The sequence below is a fragment of the Talpa europaea genome, assembly GCF_964194135.1.
Source record: "Talpa europaea genome assembly, chromosome: 13".
Taxonomy (NCBI): domain Eukaryota; kingdom Metazoa; phylum Chordata; class Mammalia; order Eulipotyphla; family Talpidae; genus Talpa; species Talpa europaea.
Window position 1 is genome coordinate 33,889,766 of NC_140080.1, and position 17,428 is coordinate 33,907,193.

The window sequence follows — 17,428 nt, forward strand, 5'->3', positions numbered from 1 at the left end:
TGTGATACAATCAAGAATTTTATTTGGTGGTTAAAATTACCTGACTTTTTACGTTTTTTTATTTTGTTTTTTTTTTTTTTTTTTTTTTTTTTTTGCTTTATGTTTTTTCATCAGGGGTGGTACTGAATCAACAAGATATGCAGTTCAACTTATCAATGCACTTATTCAAGATCCAGCTAAGGAACTAGAAGACTTGATACCTAAAAATCATATCAGAACACCTGCCAGTACCAAATCCATCCATGCAAACTTCTCATCTGGAGTAGGCACCACAGCAGCTTCCAGTAAAAATGCATTTCCCTTGGGTGCTCCAGCTCTTGTGACTTCACAGGCAACAACATTATCTACGTTCCAGCCTCCTAATAAACTTAATAAGAACGTTCCAACAAATGTACGTTCTTCTTTCCCAGTCTCCCTACCCTTAGCTTATCCCCACCCTCATTTTGCCCTGCTGGCTGCGCAAACTATGCAACAGATACGGCATCCACGCTTACCCATGGCCCAGTTTGGAGGAAGCTTTTCACCCTCTCCTAACACTTGGGGACCATTTCCAGTGAGACCTGTGAATCCTGGCAACACCAATAGCTCTCCAAAGCATAATAATACATGCCGTCTACCTAACCAGAATGGGACTGTTTTATCCTCAGAGTCTGCTGGACTAGCTACTGCCAGTTGTCCTATCACTGTCTCTTCTGTAGTTGCTGCCAGTCAACAACTATGTGTGACTAATACCCGGACTCCTTCATCGGTCAGAAAGCAGTTGTTTGCCTGTGTGCCTAAGACAAGTCCTCCATCAACAGTGATCTCTTCTGTGACAAGCACTTGTTCTTCCCTGCCTTCCGTCTCCTCTGCACCTGTCACTAGTGGGCAAGTTCCCACAACATTTCTACCTGCAAATACACCGCAAGCACAACTTTCTTCACAAAAGATGGAGTCTTTCTCTGCCATGCCACCCCCCAAAGAGAAAGTGTCCACACAGGATCAACCCATGGCAAACCTCTGTACCCCATCTTCTACTGCAAATAGTTGCAGTAACTCTGCCAGCAACACCCCAGGAGCTCCAGAAACTCACTCATCCAGTAGTCCCACTCCTCCCTCCAATAACACACAAGAGGAGGCAGAGCCATCCAGCGTGTCTGATTTAAGTCCTATGTCAACAATGCCTTTTTCATCTAACTCAGAACCTGCTTCGTTGACTTTGGCATCACCCAGATTGGTTGCTACTGATAATCAGGACTCCAATAATTTACCTCAGTTAGCTGTACCAGCACCTCGAGTTTCCCATCGAATGCAGCCCAGAGGTTCTTTTTACTCAGTGGTACCCAATGCAACTATACACCAGGATCCCCAGTCTATTTTTGTTACAAATCCACTACCTTTAACACCACCTCAAGGCCCACCAGCTGCAGTGCAGCTTTCATCAGCCATGAACATCATGAATGGTTCTCAGATGCACATTAATCCAGCAAATAAATCTTTGCCGCCTACATTTGGCCCAGCGACACTTTTCAATCACTTCAGTAGTCTTTTTGATAGCAGTCAGGTTCCGGCTAACCAGGGCTGGGGAGATGGTCCACTCTCCTCTCGGGTTGCTGCAGATGCCTCTTTCACTGTTCAGTCAGCGTTCCTGGGTAACTCTGTACTCAGACACTTGGAAAACGTGCACCCTGACAACTCCAAAGCACCTGGCTTCAGACCACCTTCCCAGCGAGTTTCTACTAGTCCAGTTGGTAAGTTATTATAACTATTACTGCATTTTATTTTGGGATTCTAATGATTGCTTAGTGGACAAAAAGTAGCTGCAAGTAAATACATATTATGAACTGCTTTATATTCTTTATATAATCCTTTTGTCCTTTGTAGCAAGAAGGTTACACTTTATTATGTCAGTTCATTTTCTTAGAATTGGTGTAAGATGATATTAATAAAAAAGACTTGTAAAATGCTTCAAGAGTTCCAAGTATACATTTTTAAATCATAGTGATTCGGGCCTCCCCTGGTGGCACAGTGGTTGAGCGCTGGGTTGCGAGGCAGCCTCTGCAGCTCCAGTTCGATCCCCGGCCACCGGCGAGGGTCCCACCAAAAAAAATAAATAAATAAAATAAAATCATAGTGATTCATTTACATTTCTCAGATTTAAAAAGTGAGTTACAAAATTGTAGGCGCCAGTCCATAATCTGTATTGTTCTTTGTGTTCAGTCTTGGGTGCTCAGATTGGATATTAAAAGATCTTCTTTAATAGTACTCTATATTATTTACATTCAGTGGAGCTGTTTGAAGAGATCTGTTCATTTGTTGTCTCCTGTTTTTAAAAGACAAATTTAGACTTGGTTGTTAGTTTCTCAAAATTAAAAATTAGCTGCTTGAGGCATTAAAAGAAAGATACAGAATGAAAAAATAGGAAAAAAAATTAAAATTAAAACTTATGGCCTCCCCGGTGGCACAGCAGTTGAGCGCTGGGCTGCAAAGCTGCCCACAGCCTCTGCAGCACCGGTTCGATCCCTGGCCACTGGCGAGGGTCCCACATGGCGCGCAGACCTCTCCTGCCATGCCCGCTGCTTCCCTCAGTAGTGTACTTTGTCAGTCTGCCTGTTCTGCTCCCGGCTCTGGCTCTGGTGAATTCTCTCACCTTCCCGCACACGCACCTCTGGCCTGTACCCCAGTTCTCGTATGCATAAATAAATAAATCTTTTAAAAAGAGAGAGAGAGATAAGGCTAGTGTTAGCTTAGAGATATTTGGAAAACCAGAACCTATTTTCCAGAATCTTTTAAAAGTCCAATTTTATTTATTTATTTGTTTGTTTGTTTGTTTTAAAGATTTATTTATACAAGCACTGGGTACAGTCAGAAGTGCGGGAGGGTGAGAGAATTCACCGGAGCCAGAGCAGGGAACAGAACAGGCAGACTGACAAAGTAGACTGCTGAGGGGAGCAGCGGGCATGGCAGTAGAGGTCTGCGTGCCATGTGGGACCCTTGCCAACGGCTGGGGATCCAACCGGCGTTGCAGAGGCTACGGGCAGCTTTGCAGCCCAGCGCTCAACCGCTGCCCCAGCAGGGAGGCCCTAAAAGCCCAATTTTAATTCAATTTGTGCTATTCTGAAAAACAGATGATAAATTGTGACTTAGAATGGTAAGAAGCATTGTTGCCACTTAACTTTTGTTTTTAACTTTTTTATTAAGGTAATTTTGATTTATAGCACTTACATAATTTAGGTGTATGGATTCAAACATACCATTTCAGATGTATGATTATCACATCTATGCCTACCATCTATCACATCCATGCCTACCATCAACGCACACATAATCCTCCAGCATAGTCCATTGGGCTGCTTCTCCCCTTTGCTTCCCATCCCTCACCTCCTCCTCTAGCAGCCTGAATTCTGCAGTCAGGTTTCTAGGGTTTGTTTTGGTTTAGTTTTTGTCTGTTTCTTTATATTCTATATGTGAGTGAAATTATCTAGTATCTATCTTTCTCCTGATTTATTTTGCTTAGCATAATCCCCTCCGGTTCCACTGATGTCAGAAACAGCAAGATTTCATCTTTTTTTGTTATAGCTGAGCAGTATTCCATTGTATATATGTGCCAAATCTTTTTTTTAATTACTTAAAGGGACTTATTTTATTGAGGCAACAATGGTTATAATGCTGCATATGATTGAGATAGTAACATACCCTCCAGGTGTATGTCACTACACCACCCATAGTCCATTTACTCCCTCCTATTATGCATCCTGCCTCCCACTCTGGTAGCCTCAGTTCTCCTGTCAGATTTCTAAAGTTTGTTACTGTTTTAGTTTTATCTAGCCTTTTGTTTTGTTCCTCTCTATTTCACAATTAAGTGACACCTTCTGGTGTATGTCTTTCTCCTTCTGACTTATGTTGCTTAGCATAATCCCCCTCCAGTTCCACCCATGTTAACACAAATGTAAGAGTCTTTTTTATAGCCACAAAGTATTCCATTATGTATATTCCCACATCTCCCTAATATGTCTTTGGGCACTTAGGTTGTTTCCTTGACTTTGCTATTGTAAATAATGCTGCAGTGAATACAAGGATGGGTGGGTGTATCCCTTTAAATTAGTGTCTTTGCATTTTTTTTGGTAGGTGTAGAATTGCTAGATCATATAATAAATCTGTTTTTAATATTTTGAGAAACCTCCTTACTGTTTTCCATAGGGGCTGGACAGTCTGCATCCCCACCAACTATACAGGGTTCCTTTTTCTCCTTTCTGGTCTTTGATATGGGCCCCTCTCAGAGTGTGAGGTGGTATCTTTTCGTGGTTTTTATTTGCATTTTCCTGATGACAGGTGATGATGAACATTTATTCATGTGCCTGTAGGTCACATGTATGTCTTCTTTCAAAATATTTTAACTTTTCATTTTAGGGAAACTGGTAGAGGTTTTTCAGAGGCCTTAAGGGTGAAGGAATTTAGTCGGGGTCATTGCCTAGCTCAGGCTGTGTAGAAAGCATTAATCCTTGACTTATGAATTTAGAGTGCCTTAGGCAGAGTTTGACTTTATATCTCTCATGTTCCAATATTTAAGCTGTTTGTACTTCACATATAGCATCTCAGAAGATGTGCAGTTATAAATTTCTGGGAAAAAAAAGGTCAAGGAAATTACCTACTTAGTTTATTAGAAAACAAGGGTTGGGGATCTTAATTATCCAAATCTATAACTTCAAAATTATTTATTGCTAATGAAAAACAGTAACTTAAAAATGCAAGCATGAATCCTTACCTTCCTGCTGGAATCCAGGATTTATATACATGACCTCCTTCTTCTTAACTGGTTTATTTTGTTGATTTCTCTTCTTTGGTGGATATTGTTTATTCTCCTGGATTATGGGTAAAAAATATTGATATTTAAGATGGGAAAGGAAATTTGGAACCCTCAAACACTACTGGTAGAAATTTAAAATGGTAAAGAATTTAGAAAAAAGTTTGATAATTCTTCAAAAGTTAAACAGTTATCATATGATTAGTAATTCTATCTACGTACACAGATGTTCATGGCAGCATTAATCATAAGAACCAAAAAGTGGAAACAACCAGTGTCCATCTGCTGAAAAATGGAAAAACAAAATGTGTTGCACCTATATAATGGTGTATTATTTGGCACTAAATAGAAATGAAGTGCTGATTTATACTAAGTGAAAGAAGCCGGTCACAAAACAACAAATATCTTATGGTTCCATTTGTATGAAATTTCCAGAATAAATAGGCAAATCTGTAAAGATAGAAAGTATATTAGGGCCTCCCCGGTGGCTCAGCGGTTGAGCGCTGGGTTGCGAAGCTGCCCGCAGCGCCGGTTCGATCCCCAGCTGCTCCCCGGCCACCGGAGGAGGGTCCCACATGGCATGCAGACCTCTCCTGCCTCCCGCTGCTCCCCTCAGCAGTGTACTTCGGTCCTTCTGCCTGCTCTGCTCCCCGCTCTGGCTCTGGTGAATTCTCTCACCCTCCCGCACTTCTGACTGTACCCAGTGCTTGTATAAATAAATAAATAAATAAATCTTTTAAAAAAAAATACAAATAAACATGGACCTCATTTATAAAAAAAAAAAAGAAAGTATATTAGCAGTTGCTTAAAGGTAGGGGTACAGAGCAAAGAAAGATGGGGAATGACAGATAATGGATACAATCTTTTAGGGAAGACAAAAAAAAGTGTTTGTGGTGATGGTCACACAATCCTGTGAATATGCTTAAAGTCTTTTGAATTGGATACTTTAAATGGATGAATAAGCCCTGCTTGTAAACAGTTTTGACAATTTAAGAATTTCCACATAAGGGAAAGCAAGAAAATATCAGTGGGTACCATTTAGTCGTAACATGCATTTCCCCCCACGCCCAGGGAAAACTCTGAGATTATCCTGAACATTACTCCAAGTCACTGTCATTCTTGAACATTGGGCTCATTTTTTCATATCTACTGCTGTTTGGTAATATTCTTCCTAACTATAAGAAAGAAAAATGGGGGCTCCCTGGTGGCGCAGGCGGTTGAGCACAGCGCTGTGAAGCTGTCCGCAGCCTCTTGCAGTGTAGGTTCTATCCAGGCCGGCCAGGGAGATACCCACATGGTGCGGCAGACCTCTCCTGTCTTGCCCAACTGCTCCTCTCAGCAGAGTATTTCAGTTAATCTGCCTGTTCTGCTCCCCACTCAGTCTCTGGTGAATCCTCTCACACTCCCATACATCTGGCCTGTTCCCCAGTTCTTGTATAAATAAATCTTTTTTAAAAAAAAGAAATAAAAATGGGTTTTACATAAGGTATGACATAAATGGATTCATTTTTTTTTTATAGAGGCATGTTTTATTTATTTATTTGTTTGTTTGTTTTGTTTATACATGCACTGGGTACAGTCAGAAGCGCGGGAGGGTGAGAGAATTCACCAGAGCCAGAGTGGGGAGCAGAGCAGGCAGAAGGACCGAAGTACACTGCTGAGGGGAGCAGCGGGCGGCAGGAGAGGTCTGTGCACCATGTGGGACGGGAACCTCCTCCAGTGGCCGGGGAGCAGCCGGGGATCGAACCGGCGCCGCAGAGGCTGCGGGCAGCTTCGCAACCCAGCGCTCAACCGCTGCGCCACTGGGGAGGCCCTAAATGGATTCATTTTGCTATGATCTACAAAAGTAAATAGCATGCTTTCTTTTAAAAAAGGAATGATGTAAACCTTGGACTTTGGACTTTAACACCTTAGCTAATTAAATGTCTCGGACCTGTTTTATTTCAGGGTTACCATCTATTGACCCATCAGGCAGCTCCCCGTCCTCCTCTTCTGCTCCTCTGACAAGTTTTTCCGGCATACCAGGAACTCGGGTATTCCTGCAAGGGCCAGCTCCTATTGGGACTCCCAGTTTCAACAGACAACATTTTTCTCCCCATCCTTGGACAAGTGCTTCAAACTCATGTAGGAATACTGGAGGAAATCTTCCAAAGAGTCTTGAATAAGTTATTAACTGTTTGTTTCAGGGAAATCTCTATTATAATTTAGTAAACTAAATGATATGCGGATACCCACGGTTTGTATTGCAGTCATGTTAAAAGTTGGTGATCATTTGTAGGATAGAAAGCTTGAGAAGGGTCAAGCTACTCTTCTGAGCCAAGCCATAAATATCTACGATAGGACTTGGATCAAAAAAGAAATACTACAAGTAGCTTTTATAAAAGAACCCTTTGGAAGAAGTATTGTGAAATAATTTCTTAAATCTGAAAATAAGTTGAATTTATATATTTGGTAATATTGATAGGATTGAGTTCTAATTTTTGCATTTTAGGAAATTATATTATTGCTATTGTTAGTCAAAGGAGTCCTGTGTTCTGACCATTTATTTCAATATTTAGAACAGTTGAAGTTCTGAAAGGACTTGAATAGGATTTAATTTTTTTTTAAAGGAGCATCATGAGGTAGTCAGTGAATATTGGCCCTGTTGACAAGGAGAACTACCCAGTATTACCTGAGAGTTTCATTAAGAAATGAAATTTGTGAATTGAATCCCTTGATACTTTGTTAATATTTAACCTTCCTTCATTATGGGAAAAGGGGCTGTAGAAAAGGAAGAAGAAAGACAGTTAAGTGTAGAAAGCCACCAGCTATTTTCTAGACAACATACTTGGTGGTGTGCAAACATTGCCACCTTTAAGTTAAGATTGAAGATAGATGTTTTGAGAAAATTTAGAACTAGAATAACAGCATAGCCTTCCTTTCTAGTCACATTTAGTTCATTCTGAAAAAATTTTAGACAATTTTTATGCTTATTGTAGGCATAAGTAGTATAGAAAATGTTTATAGAGATTATATATTTTCAGAATGATATAAAATGAAATTTTTCTTTATAGAACCTATGTTGTGGAATAGATCTTTCCAACAAGGTTTCTCATATTCTTATAATTTTTATATGTAATAAAACAATAGAGAAATATTTTGTCACCAGGTGACTCTCCTATTCCATCTGTTTCTTCGGGATCATCTTCACCTCTTTCAGCCACTTCTGCCCCACCAACATTGGGACAACCTAAAGGAGGCAGTGCCAGTCAGGATCGAAAGATACCTCCTCCCATTGGAACAGAGAGACTAGCCCGGATTCGGCAAGGAGGGTCTGTCACACAAGCCCCTGTGGGGACCAGTTTTGTTGCTCCTGTTGGACACAGTGGAATCTGGTCATTTGGTGTCAACGCTATGTCAGGTACAGTTGCCTTGCCTTCCATTTTGTCTGGAGGAATATCTTAAGTAAGTTGTATGATTTTGCCATTAAAACAGAGTTCCTTAAAAATAAAACAAGGCAGGGGTGGAGGGAGGACAAAACAAAACTTAGTTCCTATGCTTGTCAGTGAAGAGCGTTCATACCTTTGAAGAATTGAATCCAGTCTCAGAATGTGGAATATTAATTGTAGGACATAATAATATATGTAAAAACTATAATAATAGTATATAATAAAATAGAGTTGATTAGAAGTAAAAGGTGCAAAGTATATTCTTTTTCCTCAAGCCTTCCAGTGTACAAAAGGGGACAAATCCTTTTAGAAACCATTTAATCTTTTGAATGACAAGGTAGAATGTTTGGGGTATTCAGATTACTTCATTCAGTTTTCTAGGAACTTGCTTTTTAGTTTGCAGAGATTGTCATGATTGTGCTCTGAGTTCTTCAGTGGAATGATCTTGATAAAAATGAATGTAAAAAAAGATAAAATGGTAATGTTGTTATTTTATCCAAAAAAATATCAAACCCTGTTCTCAATTCTTCTTTCCAGAAGGTTTATCGGGTTGGTCACAGTCTGTAATAGGGAACCATCCAATGCATCAACAGTTATCAGACCCAAGCACATTCTCCCAGCATCAACCAATGGAGAGAGATGATTCTGGAATGGTAGCCCCCTCTAACATTTTCCATCAGCCTATGGCAAGCAGTTTTGTGGATTTTTCTAAAGTGAGTTGACAAACATCATTGTAACTTGTCCAACACTTTCCCAATCAATGTAGTCACACTGGTGACTAAGGAACAGTTTATATTGAATAATTATATTGAATAGTTTATATATCAATAATTTTCCCTTTTGGTGTAACTAGTTTGTTTCCACAACTTTGCCAGATCTTTTGTCCAATTTCAAAAGTGGTGCTATGTTGTACACAAAACTTTGTCCTCAAACTATCCTGAAGATGCCCCAGTCCTCCAAAAGAACCAGAGATTTGGGTTTTGCTGCTTTGTGTTTTGTTGCAAGAGATTTGAAGGAGGCTTCTGCCCTTCTACAAAGCTGACTATGAGCTCTCCAATGCCCTCTTCTTTGCTCTGAGAGCTTCTTGGCTGGTGTAAAGTTAGATTATGGCCCTAAGCAGTTATACAGAATTCCCCTTTTCTTCTTAGCACAAGCTTATTAGTGAAACTGAAATTAGGAAAGTTGAGAAATGATATGTGTTCATCAAATTTGGGAAATTTTCTGATAATTTGATACTGAATTTCGTTGTGTTTTCCTCTTCTCATTGAAGAGAATGTTCCCTGATGCAGATAGCCACTTTTGATTTCTCAACACATTACAGTGTTGTACTTACAGGATCCTCTGGATTTCTTTGAATGAAGGAAAATTAGAGAGATTTAAGTTGGTATTATGGAATCATCGTTTATAATTACTTCATGATTAAACCTTTCTGCTGTTTTAGGGTCTACCAATTTCCATGTATGGAGGCACCATAATACCCTCTCATCCTCAGCTTGCTGATGTTCCAGGAGGCCCTCTGTTTAATGGACTTCACAACCCAGATCCTGCTTGGAACCCTATGATAAAAGTTATTCAAAATTCAACAGAATGCACTGATGCCCAGCAGGTAAAATGGACTTAATGGTTTTTGTTTTTCAGATTTATTGTGTCATTCTTTTAATTCTTTGGGTAGTACGAGTTCTGAATATTAAGTCATGACATCTGACCACTTGATCTGAATTAAGTTTTTCAATATCATGATACTACTAAACATTTTATTTCATTGTATATATATTCTTCCTAGGCAGAAACAGTGAATTGCCATTGCATTTATATATTTATTTTGTAAATGTTAAAGATTCCTAATTAGAAATTCCAATTTTTCCTCCCCCTTTTCAGATTTGGCCTGGCACGTGGGCACCTCATATTGGAAACATGCATCTCAAATATGTCAACTAAGTTAGAAGGTCTTACTCTTTAGCCTTGTTTGAGAAACCTATGACCTTGGAAGAACCCTGGGGATTTTTTTTTTTTTTAATGTGCCTAACTAAGAAATTTTCTCTGAGGCTTTAGCAATGGAAATTTGATTGACCATTGTCTAAGAACAATGTGATTTCCTATCCATCTGATTATGTTCTCTGGTTAGTTTAGCCATTTTGAACTTAGTGCTTTTGGCTAAACATACTGAATGCTACTTGTATGCAGAAGAGAATTAGATGATTACATGTTTCAACCTTTTAGGGTGGTAAATACATGTACAATTGTTTACATACTTAAAAGGAAAAAGTTGAGTAAATTTCTTGTCGTATAGTGGCTCTACTTAATGTAGCCTGTATTAATGTGAAATATTTACCAGAATATTCAATAAAAAGATGAACAGTATTTAGAAGTGGGGTGTGATCCTTTCAGTGGTCATGCAGGTACCACCCAATTCACAATCATACTGAACCATATTGAATATTATTTATCACAGTTTACACTTTAGACGCCATTCTTAGGCAGCCTTGAAAAAAGCACTTCTCAGACTAGTTCTACTGAGTCTGTGTTAAACATTCCTTATTCTCTTCCCTATCATTTTATTATTATAAGTGAGAAAGTTTCAAGTCCCTGCAACTTATCTGGCTTTAGCAGATAGGCCATTGATAGGTTTGACTCTTTATAGTTTGAGAGTATGTGAACAAAAGCAATTCAGTCAGATAGCACTCATCAAACTTAGGGATACCCAGCTCATCAACTTCAGGTTCATTCTGTGCTTTCTGACTTTTTAATCTAAAGATTTATTTGGTTATAGGTGTTTTAAGTTTTACCTGGGTTAGGACATGGGAGGGGTAAAGGTGACTCCTATAACTGTTGTATTATTGAAACAGCTGAGTAATGTTAATAAATATGTGACTAATTCTGGGCTTAGTTCCATGGCCCCAGGTATAAAGAACCAATATATTTAACAAGGTAAACACAGGAACACTGGACTGGATTGCTTTGGCCAAACTATCTGATGCAATAGAGAAGGAAAAACTATCCCACTGAAAAGAACCGTCATCAACTTGATCATGTTTTAATGTAGTAGAATTTCCTTGTCTTAGGTACAGACAATCTGAAAAGGTCAACAAGAAAATGTTTCAGGCTGATACAAAAGCCAAAATACCTATCAGGGGTAAAGAAGGATACACAAAAAAATAGAAACTAGAAGCAGAACCACACAAGCAGCACTCATGCCAACAAGGGTTCTTAATCTTCTCTGCCTGGTTCCTAAAGCAAGCCCTAGATCAGACATACCATGCTTGTTTTGTGTTAGACATACCTGATTCTTTGTCTTCTGTATCATTTTATATTTCAGCTCATTTTTAATGAATTCAGAAAGTATCACTAGTGTTGTAGCTACTTCCTCTATAGTGTTTGATAACCATGTCAGGTATTTTCAAGTGACCCTTTACCTTGAAGGGGACAAAAGACCCTTGCATCACCTACATATCTTGCTGTTTTCACTTGCTACTAGTCAAAAAAAATCACCTAATGGTGAAACGATTGAAATTACTCTTAATGAAACATATGCTAGTGAGAGATAATATTAAGTTATTCAGTGGGATCAAAAGGTGAGTTTTGTTCTGTTTTAATTATCCACAGTGCATTTTAATTATGTATTTAATTCAAGAGGGTTTAGGCCTGTCATCTGCACTCTGAGGGCATTAGGATAAGGAATTTTATCACAGGTCTGGAACTAAAACCCATGAGCAGAGGAGGTAATTATGAGAAGCCTCTACAGAGATTAGGAAGAAACGTGCTGTGCAGTTGAGAGTAGTTATTTAGGGTACCCTTCTCTGTGTCCTCTTATCAGCACTGCCTTCATTTCTACTTGGATCCCAATAACCTACTCCCTGCCCCGTTTTGCCTGCTATAATCTCTTCTTCCTCTGTCTTGCCTCTTCCTGGCATTACTTTACTGCTATTTTACCATCCTGAACCTTGGATTAAACGTAGCTCAGGTAAGAACTTAATTACTTTCAAATATATATAAGGGATTTGGGGGGAGGCAGCATGGGTACAGTGAAACAAGGGTCAGAAGCTTAAATTCTATTTTCATTTCTGCCACTTTAAGCTCTCTAGCTTCAGGAAAGTCATTTCTCATTTCTGAGCTTCAATTATCTCATCTGAAAATGAAATTGAACATAAATGAACTCAAGAGAGTCTCCTAGATCTCACAGGTTTTCTTATGAATTAGAATATAAAGTATGGGAATTCTGAAGCCAATGGAACATTTACATTGCTGAGATTTGAGAGCCCCTACCATTAGTTCTCACATGGAATCAAAAGCCTGCTCTTGTGGAGACCAGTAATGACTTTGAGCATTTAGTGGAGGCAGAAGAAAACCTTGCCTATCCATAGTGAACCCTCGAATCATTAAGAAACATCTTGCTGGGGCATAGATCGTACCCATTGTGAATAACAGTTCTTTTAAGGAATGATTCTGTATCATCAAGATTTCTGGACCCACTTATTTAAAGTAGTGTTGAATGTAATAAAATTCCCACCACCAATAAAATTATTGCTGTTTTAAGACCCTTTAAACCTGTTGTGGCTACAGTGTGCTGACTTGCCCTTTTATAGGCCAGTCTGCTTCCTTCAGTCCCTGCTCTCAAAGGGGAAATCCCATCAACTCAGCTAAGCAGACCGAAGAAGAGAGTTGGACAGCCAATGGGGTCCTCTCCTAACCAGAGGTAAGAAATCTCAGGAACTGGAACTGCAGTTTTCATCTATTCTTGTAGATTCTGACCAACTTCCTCCCAACTGCAAAATTAGCGCACAAAGGGACCACTCTTTTGGGTTTTTTTTGTTTGTTTGTTTGCTTTTTATTTATTTATGCATACAAGAACTGGGGTGTAAGCCAGAAGTGCAGGGAAGGGGGGGGAGAGGATTCACCAGAGACAGAGTGGGGAGCAGAACAGGTGGATCTACTGCAATACACTGCTGAGGGGAGCAGAGGGCGAGACAGGAGAGGTCTGCTGCCCTATGTGGGTCAACTCCCTGGCCAGGAATCAAACTCATGCTGCAGTGGGTGGAGGTAGCTTGATAACACTGAGACTTTAACCCCAGCTCCACTAGGGAGGCCCAAGGGGACCAATCTTTGTTAGATGTAACTTCTAGAAAGGGAATAGCTGGTTGAATAATAGTTTCAAACCAAACAGAGAAAAGTACTTAGTATAAAACAGTACTTTCCCACTGTTTTACGACCTTTGGACCACACTGTAAACCTAGAAAGAGGCAAACAAGCCTGTAGGAAAACAGCTTCTGAACACCTTGTTCTCTAACTAGCCATAGATATCTTCCACCAAAAATGTGGCAGGTTATGACGTCTTCCCAGTGGACCTTGACCTGGAGTGAGGGGACTCTAATAATGTTACATTTTCTATTCATCTTCAAAGATTTGTCACTATTTGCCAACAGGCAGTTTCCTTCACCTTCATTCTCTCCTGTTGGCAATGAGCATGAAAAAAGTGGTTTTATATAAACAAGTGTATTAAGTCCACCTCCAATAAAGGGCAGAAGCCTGGGCTTCAGAAACAGATTTGGAAAACAAGACCATGAATCTGATGAACTAATTGCAAACCTATTTTGTGATTACTTTTTACTTACCATTTTTGATCTTGATAATATTTGTGTGAGTCCCAAGTAATTTGACTGGTAAGCAGAGACCTGATAGTCCCTTATTCAGGTTATATGGGCAGATGGGCCTGGGCATAGTTGTTGTTTTCTTTTAAGCTCCCATACACTTAATAGGTAACCATCACTGTTGATCCACTGATTTAAACTCTTGATTCTGCATCCAGGTTGCATGAATAATGAATCTGGTTTTCTCTCTAAAAGCCAACAACATATTCTCTAGTTCCCTAGCTCTTGGAGTACACAGGTATTAGACTTAGTACTTACTCTCCCAAGTCTTCCTGCCTCCTTTCATATCATATCACTGTACCAACATCAAAAAATCTTAAATCTAACCTAAGGCCACACTCTCTCCAGCCTTCCTTTCCTGGGAGATAAAAACCAAAGCCTCCCTGCCCTTTCTTAGTTTCCTGGGGTGAGTTAGCTGTGGCAGAGAGATCAAAGGACAGGCCTCTTTTATCCCCCAAACTTGACTCATCCTTCATAGTTGGGCCCAGGTCTCCATCCAGAAAGGACACCTCCTGGCCTGACCTTCCTGCTGTGCACTGGACCATCAGAGCACTTTCCATCTTGTACTGTAATTCATTAATGGGAGGCTGAACACAGCTGTGCTGAAGGGCACAGGTTTACTCAAGTTTAAATCTCAGCTTCCTCTCCTACAATATGTGTGACTTTAAACAAATCACCTCTCTGGGCTTTAGTTTCCTCCCTTGTAAAATGTGGCCAGTAATAGTGCTTTAATGTCCAAAATTGTTGAGATAGGAGTAAAGTGTGTCATAGGTCACCTGCCCCCAGCGCCCAGCTGGAAACAACCAATAGCAAGTTGGCAACGCTCGGGCAGTCAGGCCAACGAGGGTCTGGAGGCCAGGAGGGTCTGGAGGCCAGTGCAGGACCTGGGACTCCTTCCAGCTTCTATGCTAGCCTGGGCTTGCTCCCTCGCAGGTAGGGCGGGACCGTCGGGTTGAGTGACGGCGGGTGGCCCGCCCCGGGCGTGACGTCGTCCTGGTGTTGTTGCTGCGGCCGCACGTGGTCGACTGAGTCCGCCTCAGACTCAGCTGCGCTCAGCGTCCTCAGTACCAGCCGCTTGCATTCCTGCTCGTCCCGCTCGCTATGTCGACGTCCACGAGCTGCCCGATTCCCGGGGGCAGGGACCGACTGCCCGACTGCTACAGCACTACGCCGGGGGGCACGCTATACGCCACCACCCCGGGAGGTCAGCGGGCAGGGACGGGATCTGTAGGCAGCGCTGGCGAGCGCGCGCGCGCGCGCGTGTGCCGTGGCGGGGCGGGGGCCCGGGGCGGGCGGTGTGAGACTTGGACTTGTCCACTGGCACCTGTGCAGGTTGTATTTGGGGGGCTTGGGGGTTGTTGTGTGGAGCCGAAACTCAAGTTCCTAAAACCTCAGAGTGCTGCAACACAGCTCCTTCCGGGTGACTGGGCTGAAATCGCTGGGCTGGGTTCTGGCCACTTACTCATTGGCCTCTCTCAGACTTTGGCGCCTGGGAGCAGGCACTGAGGCCCCATCTGACCGCAGCCTCAGGAACACACACTGGGTCTTGCCAAGCAGCTACCGCGGGACTGGGCAGTTGGAGGCAGGGACTTAGAGTCTTTGGGCTGGCTGGGCCAGCAGCCCCGGATCAGAAGATCCTGGGCTCCTGAACCAGGGGTTGCTGCCACGTGGAGGCGGAGGGAGGGGTAAGAGCAGGGCAGGACCTTTATGAGGACACAGAGTTCCTCTAGGCTGGGCTGAGCCCAATCGGACTTGGGAGGGGTCAGGGCTGAGCCTGAACTGGGACTTGGGAGGGGTCAGGTTAAGGACATTTTGTGCCTGTGTTTTACGGGGAACACAACTCCTTCCATCAGAGAATTAAAGCCCAGGTGGCAGGGTGAGTTTTGAAAAGCCTTCACATCTGTGGCTTCCTGATCTAGCTGAGGTGGAAGAGCTGGGCCCCACCAAGTAAACTAAAGCAGTCAAGTCCCACAGCCAGCATAACTGTACAGTGGCAGCCTGCCTGAAATCAAACCTGAGCTCCCAGTTTGGTGGTGCTCCTAGAACTAACCAGCTGGGATGCTCCATTTGCTTTATGGAGCTTAGCCACATCTTGTTCAGGTCCAAATGTGGCTGTGCAGGTTAGTTGGTTAAGATCCTGGCTAGGTTGCAGAGCCCTAACCTTTTAATATACAGGAACTGAGACTCTTGGGTCTCTAATAAAAGCCCTGCATCTAGAGCTCCAGACAGCTCTGTACCCAAATTGCTGCCTCTTACCTATATCCCTTGACAGGCACCAGGATCACCTACGACCGAAAGTTCCTGCTGGAGTGCAAGAACTCACCCATTGCCCGGACACCACCCTGCTGCCTCCCTCAGATTCCCGGGGTCACAACTCCTCCAACAGCCCCACCTTCCAAGCTGGAGGAGCTGAAGGAGCAGAAGGAGACAGAGGAAGAGATACCCGGTAAGGAAAGCAGGGCCTAAAATTTAAAAATTACTTCACTAGAGTGGGGCTTCTACTCCAGGAGGACTTTCTTCACCAATGCTGGGCTTGCAAACCCTCAGCCTGTAACAGTTCTTTTTTTCTCCAGATGACGCACAATTTGAAATGGACATCTAATCCAGTGCCGATGACTGTGTGTATGGAGTTAGAGGGATCCTTCATGCCGTTCCTGCCACCACCTCTTCCAGGGGTAGCCAAAGGCCAACTGGCCTCATCTAATCTGGAAGGGAGTGACTTGTTGGTTCTGGGCCTCCCTTAGTTCTGAGGCAGCTAGACCAGAGATAGGAGTGGGCAACTTGCCAAGCCCTTTGCTCTACTTTCTCTGTGGTCTGTAGGCACTCCTCCCAACCCCGAGCCCTCCATGCTCAAGGGCTGAGGCTAGGACTGGGGAATGGAGTATGTCACCTTCTGCTTAGTAAAGGTTCAAAGAAATGCCTTGGCTCCAGTGTCCTCAATGCTGATCTTCCATCTCAGTCATACAGCTGAGATGCCCCAGCTGGCCTAGTTAGGATCAGAGGTCCCAGGTCCCTCTCCATTGGGCCCACTTCCAGCAGCAAGTAGAGCCTGAAGCTATGGGGATAGGCTACAAGAGCTGCCAAACCATGAACAGCAATAGTCTAGCCCCTGCCAGGGACTGTCCCAGTCTTTCCAGGACGCAGCATTCCTGGAATTGGACTTTCCCGGCAGTCCTTCCCTAGCTATTCCAAAGCAGGAAGAGGTGGTGCCCAGCCTTCTACTGTCTCTCCGTGCCTTTTCTGCCTCTCACCTGTTAAGTACCACCCCCTTTATTCTGACACTGAAAACCTCTACCCTCCCTTCTCATAGCATGACACAAACTTCTGTGGCCCCTTCCACCTATTATGGCTCTGTTGTCCTCAGAGTTAGGGCCTAAACTGAGGCAGCAGCTTATTCAGCAAGTCAGAGTCATAATCCCACAGTTTAGTAATCTGGTCCTTTTCTCCTTTAATTTATACAGCCATTTTCAAATCTCTGGTTCTAATTAATCCCTGTAGCATCTGAGGTAATTTCTCCTTCAGTTTTTACAGCTACGTTCTTCCTAATCTCATTCCAATCACTGTTACCCTTT

General features: G+C 42.2%; 2 protein-coding genes across 3 annotated transcripts in view; both read left to right on the forward strand.

Annotated features, from left to right (window-relative positions):
• The window catches only part of LOC311183083 (ankyrin repeat and KH domain-containing protein 1), a gene marked incomplete at both ends in the record, with an annotated part of 132,094 nt that extends 121,945 nt beyond the window's left edge, over window positions 1-10,149 (forward strand). The window contains 6 exons of one of the 2 annotated variants that reach the window (XM_084252332.1): window positions 115-1,730; window positions 6,731-6,907; window positions 7,932-8,183; window positions 8,749-8,897; window positions 9,653-9,817; window positions 10,090-10,149. In XM_084252332.1, the coding sequence (XP_084108458.1) occupies window positions 115-1,730; window positions 6,731-6,907; window positions 7,932-8,183; window positions 8,749-8,897; window positions 9,653-9,817; window positions 10,090-10,149 (2,419 nt within the window). Of the gene's footprint in view, window positions 1-114; window positions 1,731-6,730; window positions 6,908-7,931; window positions 8,184-8,748; window positions 8,925-9,652; window positions 9,818-10,089 lie in introns of both variants that reach the window. The other variant, XM_084252333.1, reaches the window with a different exon arrangement.
• A 4,808-nt stretch (window positions 10,150-14,957) lies between these two features.
• Window positions 14,958-16,458, forward strand: EIF4EBP3 (eukaryotic translation initiation factor 4E binding protein 3; the record flags this gene model as incomplete). The annotated part of the gene is made up of 3 exons (XM_084252344.1): window positions 14,958-15,060; window positions 16,129-16,302; window positions 16,430-16,458. 3 exons carry the CDS (start codon window positions 14,958-14,960, stop codon window positions 16,456-16,458), a joined length of 306 nt encoding a protein of 101 aa, XP_084108470.1.
• Between the last annotated feature and the right edge of the window lie 970 nt (window positions 16,459-17,428).